General features: G+C 40.6%; 1 protein-coding gene across 1 annotated transcript in view; it reads right to left on the reverse strand.

The window, feature by feature from the left end:
• Lrch1 (leucine rich repeats and calponin homology domain containing 1) overlaps positions 1 to 12,169 on the reverse strand; it is a 206,013-nt gene that overhangs the window by 51,591 nt on the left and 142,253 nt on the right. The window contains exons 8-12 of the mRNA XM_029559249.1: positions 9,882 to 9,987; positions 7,210 to 7,343; positions 4,636 to 4,703; positions 2,332 to 2,418; positions 83 to 172 (exon numbers count right to left, since the gene is read on the reverse strand). Of these exons, the coding sequence (XP_029415109.1) occupies positions 83 to 172; positions 2,332 to 2,418; positions 4,636 to 4,703; positions 7,210 to 7,343; positions 9,882 to 9,987 (485 nt within the window). The remainder of the gene's footprint in view (positions 1 to 82; positions 173 to 2,331; positions 2,419 to 4,635; positions 4,704 to 7,209; positions 7,344 to 9,881; positions 9,988 to 12,169) is intronic.

Consider the following 12,169-nt stretch of genomic DNA (forward strand, 5'->3'; position numbering starts at 1 on the left):
GAAGATATAATGTGGACTTTGAAACACAAATACATCATTGTAAAAAGAGAAAATATACTAATTCATTAAAAGGCAAACGTACTTTAGTGCAGACTCTGGTAATTCTAAGACTTCTGCTGATCCCATGGGGTACAGGTTCAAAATACTTCTCTCTGAAATGTCTGTGCTTAGACTAAGGATGAAGGAAAACAGCAGTAAATTCACTAAACTTTTTATAAATTCTAATGTTCTCATGCAGTTCAAACATTTATCTTACTAAAAGGAAGTTTGTCTTACGATTAAATGAAAAATTTCCAAATTCCTGGTATTATCCTACCATCTACCCAACATAAGGTTCTATCAGCTACTTTTATTGAAATCCACCTTATTTATACTATAACAGTAATTTCTGATAGGCATGGTTTTCATGGGTAATATATACTAAATTTTATCTAGAACTTCCTATATTTACAGAGGCAAATCAAGTTGCTAAGGTATTAACATTAGCACAGGTACCAATGGCATTTAGTTTTAATTGGAAGATCTTTCTGATACAGATGACTACTATACTGAAAAAATTTAGAATTCCTTGGATCGCAAAGGTATTACCAGAAGGTCAGACTTGCCAATTTATTATAGAAATTATTTTAAGATAAAGAATTTATAAAGTAGTTAAAATAGTGGATTATTTTAGGGTATAAAATTTCCAACATAAAATGATTAACATGGCATTTGATAAAGATGCCAATCAAATATCACTTGAAGGTCAGTCAGGGATGCTCTCTTGTCCAGTGCAGCAGGTACCTACCATTCTGTACTGCTCAGCCCATCATGCAAATCCTGGCTTCAGGAATTCCAGAGCTGAGAAGAGCCTAGAACTCCTTCCCAAGAGACCAGGAAATTGCATCCCAGATGCAGCACCTTTCCTCCAGGCCACTGGTGTCTTATAACAGGGTTCTAAGCCACATACCAGAACACTGCTATTTCTACGAAACTGGAGTGTACTTTTTCACTATGGGAATCACCCCCAATCAGACTTTGTAAGAAAAGTTTATCAGCAAAGTGAAACAAAGTTGTTACTTCCTGATACACACACACACACACACACACACACACACACACACTCAAGCATTTAAATCCAGGACACAGATTACTGCTTTGGGTGATCTCCGGATTGTTAATCTCTAGTTATTATATAAGCACTGTAAGTACTCCGTCTGTACATTCCCCAAGCTGCATGCTGCAGATCTTCCCCTGTTCTAGACATTAGAATTAGACATTAGAAACATTAATGGTTTCAGAATTAAAATGCTTTATAAAGGCCAGCAAGCCTGACAACCCTAGTTCAATCCCAAAGGCCCTCCTGATAAGAGGAGAAAACAGACTCCTGCAAGTTGTTCTATGATTTCTATCCACATGCCATGGTATGCACACATGAACACACACACACACACAAATAGATGTAATAAAACTTTAAATGCTTTTCAAGTCAATTACTAATGATTTCCAGCCATACACAAACAGACTTGCCACTATTCTTTCAAGGCCAGATGAAAACTGCTGGAGTGTGTATTCTTTCTGGCCTGCTCTGGGTTCACTAAACACCCTGTTCATAAAAGAACCCAGCTAAGAGTGGTGTGTATGACTGTCATGTTCACATAAAATCACACCCTCTTCACACTGAAACTCCTGGGACTCCTGAACAATTTAGATTCACCACAGATGAGCTTTGGGTCTCCTCCTCTAGTGGTCATGTATCTATTATCAAACATCTGATGCTGCCTTAATAAAAAAAAAAAAAACTAAACTAAACAAAAAACCTTTCATCAATGGGAATTCAATTTTCTAACAAACAACAAGCGCAAACCTACTGTATGGATTCCTGACAGTGTCCAATTCAAATTTAAAAAGCAGCCTACAACCCAAATCTCTTCAAAGACACTGGCTGATTTGCATATATTGGTCACTACCCGAAATAAATACAGAAGTAGTTCTCTAATTTCCATTTTAGGAGAACTGTCTTCATATGTCTATAAAACAGTTTAGACTTTTTGCACTTTTATCATATCCTGTATATATGAATTATGCCAAGCATCCTATATAAATTTCATGAGAAGTAAGGAAATTTCATTAAACACTGAGAAAGGAGGAATCAATTTTAATCACTAAAAATTTGACTCTCTCACCTTTGGATCTTGGTGAATAGGGAATTAAAATGACTTTCCTTTCTTTGTTAGCAGTTTTACTGAGATCAAATTGTGTATGAATATTCTAGAAACTGAAGCAACATACTCAATAAATTACTATGTTTCATTTACATATGAGACCCAGGCCAAGTAAAGGCAGGCATACCCGCTGGGATCTTGAAGCATATCTACGGCTTCTCTCAGCTGCTCAATCATGGCTATATCCATGTCCTGATCTTTGGATGAACTTAGTCTGTAACATAAAACCAAGTGTGAGAGAGATTATGAGTAAACAGGAGTAGATTCCTAAAAGCATCCCTACAAAGCCCCGTCTGACATCTAAAAATGATTTTGAAAAATTCAGTATTATAATAAGACATATTAATACCCTGCGGGGTGGGTTCTGTGGTGGTGTGAGGAGCCTCTTGATGGAGGAGGTCCAGTTCAGTTCCCAGTAGGAGAGCTCCCATGACAAACGGCAACAGACAGGGTTGGGGGGTCTCTCTGTTCTTTCCTGAGCTCTGTAAGATTTCTTAAAGGGGCTCTCTGCCTGGGTGGGTCTGGACCAGTTCCAGAGCTTCCAACTCCAGTTTAACCAGTAGAGCTGAGTTTTATTACTTTTGTGCTGTAAGGGGCTCAGTGAAGGAGAGTGGTTCTCAGCCCTAGTTCTATAATGCAGGAAAATCAGCTGTGGAGCTGAAGAAACGTGCCAGGCCTAATAGTCCCAAGCAGGTCTGACCTCAAGTTAGGGTGGGCATTTGATAAGCCCTATAGACTTTGCAGCCAGGGTTTGAAAGAGCAGATTTAAGACATTGGGATTGCCAAAGATCCAGCAAGTCTCAAAGTTCCCTTTCCCTACAATTCTATGAGTCAATCAATCAGGTCTCTGTGGCCTCTCAGGAGTATGTCCAGTGAGTGGCTGGTAAAACAGAGAGTGATTGCAGAGGGACTTGCCTGCATTTTCCAACTTCAAGAACAGTTGGAACATGGCTAGCTGCACTTGCCACAGAATGTAAGCCAATGAACTTCCACTAATAGAGAACATTTTTAAGAACTTGACCAATCCTTGCTAAAGGGAAAACTCCCACAAAGAATAACAGAAGGTCCAATCCTATGTTCCAGACCACAGGAAGCAAAATCCTAGCAAATAAACATCTATTCTGTTACAGGTTCCAAATTCAACTTCCTGGAAATGGTTCATTGTTTGATGAGTCACTCACCCCTCCCCTGCAGATCTTGCCAAATAAATCTTTATAGACAACAGAGCTGAAGAGATATTCATTTGGTACAAGTTTCCTTAGGGTCAAATGTTAGGCTTAGAGAAAAGATCATCAACTCCCTGTGCCCTAATTTTATCATCTGCAATATGTCAGACAACAGATCTTATAGGAATGTTGTAAAGATGAACCGAGTTTTGACTTGTGGTAGGACACTGCCAAGCATACGGTATTTAATACATGTTAATTCTGTCAGTTATTAGACTTGTAACCAAGACATTAAAGAAACCTTTTTTTAATATTTCATTTATTATTTTTATTTTATGGGTATTCGTGTATTGCCTGCATGTAGGTAAGCGCACCCATGTTGTGCAATGCCCGCGGAGGACAGAAGAGGCCATCAGATCCCCTGGAACTGAAGCTACAGACAGTTGTTAGCTGCCATCGGGGTGCTGGGATTCGAGCCCGGGTCTTCTGCAACAATAACCAGTGTTCTGACCTGCTGAGCTATCTCTCCAACCCCTAAAGAAATCTTTTTTAAAGATTTTGAACCAGTGGGCCCTTTGGGAAGGGATTGGTGCTCCAAATCACATTAGGTCTGGCTGTTTACTTCTTCAAGCAGATGGAAAGAAGGTAAACTCTCCAGTCTAGCCATTCTAGCTAATTCTCTGAATTACATTTTTACCGACAACCTCAAGTCAGATCAAACTCAAGGCCAATGAAGAGGCACAACTTTCTGCTGTTCTGAAGTTTGGATGTCTCCCAAAGTTCTGTGTCAGAAGCTTCATACTGAATGCAAGAGTGTTGCTAATGGAATTCGGGCTGTGAGGGGAATGGATCAGGGCCATTATTACAGGAGGTGGTTCCTTATCCAAGGGACCTCAGCTCTCTCTTGTTTTTCTCTTGCCCCATAATGCCTTCTGCCGTGTTATGATGCAGCAAGAAAGCTCTTACTAGAAACAGCCCCTTGTTCTTGGATTTCCCAGGCTCCATAACTGTAAGCCAAGCAAACTTCAACTGCATATAAAATACCCAGTCTATATTCCCTTGTATTTCCTGTATTCCCTTATAACAGCTTACAACTAAGATATACTGTATGTCCGGTTTGCAACAACATGAGAGGAAAACTGGCAAATATCACTGGGGAGATTATTAGCTTATCCAAAGAAAAGTGAGTCAAAGTCTATCAGGACACCACTGCCCATGTACTGGAACAGGGATGATGGATGCCCATAACCCGACCTGGCACTCACATTCCCTCCGTCTGCCAGTGTGTGTCCTCTTCTATTCGTAACAGCTCTTCACAGTCTTCTGTCCTTTCCTGTGGGCAGAACACATGGCTTTTGTGAGAACTATTGGCTTTTCAGTGAAGACATAAACTGGCCCCCGCCCATATCCATGTCAGTATGCACAAGAACCCAAAGGCAGAAGCAAGGCAAGTATCCACTGATATAGCTGAATGGAAACATGCTACGGACATATGGTGGAATATTCCATACAAGGAGGGACTTCAGACACATCCTACATGTACAAAACCTTGAAGAGAACATGCTATGTGAAATAAACCAGTCATAAAAAAATACATGATCCCACTCACGCAAGTAGTAAAATTTAATGCAGCAGAAAGAAGGGGAGTGGTTGCCAGAGGGAGGACAGTGCCACGCAGAGAGAGGGATGTGTTAGATCAGCTTTACTCAGATGTACGTCATACATTAGGGCTGTGAATTCAAAGTTAATGAACCAACAACATACAGTTATGTGCTGCATAGCCATGTTTTGATAAACAATGCATCATATAAGTAACAGAAGACCCATAAGATTACATTGCTGGCGACAATGGTTGTTTAAATACACAACAATGAAACTGCATAGCAACAGATTTCTCAGAACTTATCTCCATCATTAAAGGATGCCTGCATGCATATTAAGTGAGGCATTTCTAAAGAGAAACACACATGAAACAAAGCTTTGTGTTGACTGAGTGACAAAAATGTGACCAAAGGCTCATAGAAATCTAACCTTCTATAATCTCTAGGAGCCATGGCTCCAGATTAGATCATTTAATGTGCATGGTGGTTTCACAGACTGTAACTCCTATGATTAATAAAAACTAGCCATAGTTACAAAAGCACAAGATGCTTATTCAGTAAATAAAAAGGATTATGTAAAACACACAACTCCTAATGGTCGAGGCACTGGAGAGTCTGGCTCACTCACTGGCCTCTATCCCGCACGAGCTCAGAGTCAAGCCCACTACCCGTCGGGCCTTCACAGCAACTTTTTCTTTTACTCATTGTAGGCTTGGGTTTTATTTGATTAGTAGTGATTTTCACTTGGTTTTCAAGAAGTATTTTCTAGAATTGTGCCAGGTGGTCTTCCTCATCCCTGCTTGCTCCTCAAGTATCTGTTTACCGGATTCACCCTGAACAGTTGTCATTTCCAGACTTTTGCCTCCTGGAAATCTCTGAATCCAGGGAAAACAGTATGCTTTACTAATTACTTTGATCTCCTCCAGAACTTAAATTTGAGCATCTTCCAAACACATTTTTCAGATGTTCTATCTTTAGATTCTCAACTTAAGAGGAACTCTTGATGAAGACAAAATCATTTTTCCATGTTTCTGTGACTAAACTGTCCCATGGAGCTGACAGACCAGGGTCAAATGTGGGAGGACCTTGTGAGAACCACTGGCATCAGAGAACTGTGACTAGGTTTGTACATTAAGAAAACATCTGGTGGCAGAATACAAGGCATGAGCATTTCTGTGTATGTGGGCAGATAGACACCTGCTGAGGAGCTGGAGGGAGCCCCTGTAACCATCAAAGTGAGATGAGATGAGGCTTAGCCAAAGCAACGTCAATGCCAGGGGAGGACACAAGCACGGGTGGGTGACAGGTTAGAGATAGTCAACACTTAAGTTTTCCGTTTTACCCTTCCATATATTTTTGTAATCATTTTAGATGGCTATACTGCACACACCAAGTCATGTTCACCATTTCTAACTAAAGGGCATAAAGAAGGCCAGGGCATGCTTGAGTATGAAGTACAAAGTTCAGCGTGTTTTCTTCCCAATGTCCTTGAAGGTGATGCCCAGAGATGGTGCAGCGGGCTAGGTCAAGCCATGAAACACAATCATCAGAAAGTGTGGGTGGGCAGCTATCAAGATGGCTCAGGATTAAGGTAAAGGTGCCTTCCACCAAGCCAGACTAGAGCTCTTTCTCCAGGACCCACGTGGTGGAAGGTGAGAACCAACTCTTACTAGTTGTCCTCTGACAAATGAGTCTACCCACTAGACATCTTACTAGCCCATCAAAATCTAAAACTTTTTGAAGCAAATAAACTTTCTGAGCTTCCACTTTGGGAACATTTTGGATTTTAGATTTTGGGGTAGGGCTCCTCTGATATCCATGTGAATGATGCAGGACCTGAACAGCCCCCAAACCAGAAACATTTCAGTTTTAAGCATACTGGATAAAGGATACTCAGCCTACCCCTTCCTCACATAGAACACGCTGAGGAGAATGTGAACCGACTTGGGCTTTTACTGAGTGGTCAGTCATTCTGATGAGTTTGCTAAACTGTGTGGCTTGCTGAGTAGCAAGGAACCGAGCAATGCCTGAATACGGCGGCAATGTGGACGTGGGTGCAGCTGGGGCCAGTTCCTAGTGTTGAGAGCAGACTAGCTGAGCTTTGAGATGATGCTGAATGTTGCAGGGAGGAAACAGTGAGCTGAACTTGGAAAGGTGATAGATTGAAATCTCAACTTAAATCCCAAAGTGCCAAGCAGAAGAAAATGAGCAAAACTCAGTTGATCCTCAAAACCTTGCCTTAATATAGTTCACGAATCCTGAGTGGAGAACATCTGCTCCATCAGCAAACTGGTCTCGTTCTTGTGCTGAGCTGTTATTGTCACCCAACAGGGATGAAGGCCCCTCCGGCTGAAAGTTCTGACAAAATTCCCCTGTGAGGGAAACACAGGGAAAGAAGGAAAGCGTGTTTTCAGAAAGAGACACACAAAGCATAGATGATCCTCAAATACACAACTGTTTCTATCCCTTGCTCACCTACTATGTGAATAACCCAAGTTTTCTTTCCCCTGAAAGATATAAGGGAAAAATTAAACATGGAAGAAGAGGAAGAAATATAAAATAAACAGAAGGCCCTAAGTTGAACTTTAAACGTCAAGGCTTCTTTATGGCTTAATTTCTCACAGAAGAAATGAAATGTCCTCTTAGTTTTTAAAGAAATTATAAAAGAGAGCTTTTGTGCGCTCAGACCTACGTGACTGATTACCACAAATTCTAAGTTCAACAAATATTTATGGAGAAGCTGTTATGTGATGAGTATTATGTCATTTAGGTATGTGCCTACTTGCAGCACGTACATTTTAGGAATTAAAAAAAAAAAAAAGAAAACAGTCATGTATGACTCCTGTCCTTAAGCAAAGAATAATCTCAAGAAAATGTGGGGCACGACTAGACAAGAGCCCCAAATCCTAACAACAATAGAAATTACTCCAAGAAAGTCCCTAGAGAGGCAAAAGCAAGCTGGGTAGAGCTCCTCTGTTCCATAGGCAAAAGGAAGAGCTGGGAGACCACAACGGCCATCCTTTAAGCACTCTGAATCAACAAAACACTCATGCCTACAAGGGGTGGGGGAAGCTTACTAGTAACAGATTATGTAATAAATTCATTAGAAAAGTTTGTCTCAAACATCAGCCCTAATACTGCATAATGTTACAATGTTTATATGAATTAATTCAGTGGCAATTATATTAGCATTCAAATATTCAGTTTTATATTTGGACCATGTACGAATCCCATCACAGTCTCTAAGTTTAATGCTACCTTCAAATTATAAATTTAAAGATTTAAATCTAAGAGTCAGATGTGGTGATGCTCAGCTATAATCCCAGCATTTGGGGGGCTGAGGCAGGAGAGTTGAGTTCCAGGCTGGTCTGGGTACCTAGGGAGCCTTTTTCTTAAAAAACAAAAGAAAAACACAAGTTTCCTACCTCTAAACAGTGAAAAAAGCCAGGCGTGGTGGTGCAGGCCTTTAATCCCAGCACTCAAGAGGCAGAGGCAGGTGGATCTCTATGAGATCAAGGCCAGTCTTGTCTACATGAAAAAGTTTGATTGCTTTAAAATAGATCTCTAATCATTAATAAGATTCTATTCAACCTAGATGGGTGATCTATATACTGATCCAGTTCTATGCTACTTGTAGAGCATGAACTGGTCTATATCACAAATCAATGAACAATAAATTTCAATATTTTTAAAAAGTCATTGAACAAACAGGAGCCATCAAAACAGCTGACCCTCCTAAAACAAAGACCTCTAGATAGGCTGACTCAATTCACCAGAAGGGTAAGTAATGGGAAATGGCTAGGGGTGCCGACAACACAGCAGATAGTAGCAGGGATATCAGAGTATAAGGGCTCTAGGGGGGATGGATGCTATGGGAGGGTGCCATCTGGGAAGTGGGTGTATAGTTGAATAAGATGGTTTGGAATGTTCTGTGTGATATACACACACAAAAAAAAATCAACAAAAAATTTTAATGTATTATATATGAGGAGGAAGCATGGAAATTTACAACATGCTAATTAGTAGAGGTGATAAATATTACCATTGAAATATACCCGATGACGTTACAGACATACACAGGTGCCAAGGATCCAAGTGCAACCTATTATGACTAGTAATAATCAGATTAGAGATGCATACACCTACATCTCAGTGTTAGTAGCAAAACGTAACTGACAATATGAATCTTACAAGGGTTCAGAAGGTGCTCAAGATACTGTGCTTAGCTATCATTTGATGGTTATTAAAGAGTCATAGAACTTTCAATGAACTTACGTAGGAGGGATTAGGCCAACTACACAGCTAAGGTCAAGAAAATTCCTGAACCCACATCTCAAGTACATTTCTCATTTTCATGTGCAGTTAGATGTGGTCATGGAATGAAGTCCATCTTATAAGTGATAGGCATTTCCAGGCCCAGCCCACAACACCCCCAAAGACCAGCTATGCTCTTTGCCTTCTGGCTCATCACAGATGGATGTGGAAATGTTGGGAATCCGTGCTAAAGATGCTGCAGCCACAGGATGAATGGAACTTTAGTCCTTCAAGCAACACTTGGAGGGCAGTCGCTTGCCAATGACCAGCTTCCATCTGGATTGTGTTATGTAACAAGACATTCAGAATGAGAGCTCTACTGTTCATTGTAGTAAGTAGTGCTGGCTTGTGCAGCTACTAGAAAGTTAAACTGCCTGAGCCTTGGTCTCTCCACCTACACAACAGAGATATCGATTCTAGACATTTAGAGACTATCTGAATTTGAAATGAAATCTTCCCAAATGAACAAGATGGCTGGTTCAGGGGAAACGTGCAATGAGGAGTAACTGTTATCTTCACCATTTCTGTACATTCTGTCTGAAACTGAGCACCTGAAACTGCAAAGCAAGCGCTCTCTCCACACATCACTCTCAGACCTTTCGCTGGGGTGAGACGATGGCACGCGTCCTCCTTGATGGTCTGTTCTTCCTCCATGATATTTGACATGGGCACATTGAGGCTAACTGTGTCCTCATCAGAGGGCTAGAAAGATACAGGGCATCATGTCATTCAAGGCAGAAGTTTTGTCAATGCAGATAAAGAGAACACTATACAGCAGCACCCTACAGGATCTTACAAACATCACATTGAGTGAAAAGTACCACAGACAAAATTCTACCTACACAAGTTCAAAACAGCAGGTTTGGTCAGGGATGTGTGAAGTCAGAAGAGTGTCTGTTCTCGGGTCCTGGTAAAGCTCTGCCTTGTGAAGGGAGCTGGTTGTGGAAGTGCAAATGTAAGGCACTAACACTATATACATCTCTGTATGTATGCTTTGGGTTGAGAACACCTCAGGTTCTGATATTCCTACGTTTACAGACATAGTAAAAGCACTAAAGGACCGTGCAATATCCAGTATAACAAGAGATTAACTGTAAACACACTACCACATCAGTCCTAAGTCTAATCAATCACTTTAATAGTAATGGTGTGCTGAGATCAGATAATGAAGCTAATTTATCAAAATACATGAAGGGTTCATGTGGCCAGCTACAAAAAGCAGGCAAACTTAGAGTGTAATTTAAAAATTATTTTATTATTTTTTATGTGAGTGTATTGTCTGCATGTATGTAAATGCACCTGTGTCATACCATGCCCACAGAGGTCAAAAGAGGGCATCAGATCTGCTGGAACTGGAGCTATAGACAGCTGTTAGCCACGATGTAGGTGCTGGGAATTGAATCTGGGTCCTCTGCAAGAGCAACCAGTGCTGTTTAACACTGAACCACCTCTCCATTCCCCATAAGAGTATATTTTGTTTGTTTGCCAGGTGTGGTGGCACACACCTTTAATCCCAGCACTCAGGAGGCAGAGGCAGGTGGATTTCTGTGAGTTTGAGGCCAGCCTGGTCTACATAGTGAGTTCCAGGACAGCTGGGGCTACAGAGAGACCCTGTCTCAAAAAAAAAAAAAGGAAGAGTATATTTTGTTTGTGATGTTAAGATTTAGTTGCTCATTCTGAGGGTGAATGGTAAAAAAAAGTGGTAAATAATTGTATTAGTTATAAGGAGCCCATGGTCTGTGTGGCTTTGAGAACAAAGTTTCCATGTAGTAATGAGTAATGAGGTCAGTTCTGAGGTTTCCTTTCCCACACTAGCTGAGGAAATTTATTCAGAAAATCTATGATGCTGGCACAAGTAAAACATGGAGCCTCATTTACTTTCCCTTTTCCATTTTAGTGTTGCTATGTAGTGACACACTTCCCAGGTGATGAGGAGCAGGGTCTCCCCAGAGCACATTCAGGTGAGTGGCTGGCTTCTACATGCTTGAGGCTATGCCCTTCCAGGATTGTCTCGGTTTCCTTTTGGACATGTGCACAGATTGATCAGAAAATGGCAGAAGGCAGGTGTGAATTTTACTCAACGAACAAATGTTCACAGACCTCACATGTTCTTGTTTAATTATCTAACCGAAAAATATGCTTTTATTTTCTTCATGACCAATGTTAAATCAACCAGTGGCAACCATCAGAGTACTGGAGTCACCACTGAACCCCACAATGAGGTCTAAGTGGGGAGTGACCTTGACCAAAAGCATTACAAACAGAACACCACCTAGGAAATTCAGAGGCTCATCACTCTAAACACAAGAATCTTAGAGCTGCTCTTAGGTAATGAGGTCAGCGTGTAGGACAAGAAAAGGCCAAAGAAAAGGCCCATGCACCTTACTCTGGTGAATATAATCATTTCCATTGTTCCCCTTTCCTTCCACCCACTTCCCATCTTTACAATTTAGCAAATTCCAAAGATACTATTTAATTAAAAAGAAGAAAATAAATCCTTGGGCCCCTTTCAGAATGCTATTACTGCCCTATGTACAGTAAGCAAGAGAAAGATAATGAAGTTCTTTGTGTAATGTTTTATTAATGAACTTAATTAGCCTTAGAAGAGAGATAAAGGATAAAGCAGAGTCTGTTTTAATTTAATAGAAAATAAGCTCAGGGTGAGTAGTTTCTGCAACAATGATCCATTTGAGGGGACTGAAGAGTTTTCATAAAGTCCAAGGGGATAAATTAAAATACACTTAGAAAGCCATGTATGTTTAGTGTATTCCACCCCCAGCTGTTAATGTGGCTTCATGTGGGTCCTTTCTTTCATGATACTGGCTGCCTTCTTCTGTCCGCCTACGAATTCTTCTTCCTTTCAAAATATTAATTTGTTTTAATT

The sequence above is a fragment of the Nannospalax galili genome, unplaced genomic scaffold, assembly GCF_000622305.1.
Source record: "Nannospalax galili isolate Female #2095 unplaced genomic scaffold, S.galili_v1.0 scaffold388, whole genome shotgun sequence".
NCBI lineage: Eukaryota > Metazoa > Chordata > Mammalia > Rodentia > Spalacidae > Nannospalax > Nannospalax galili.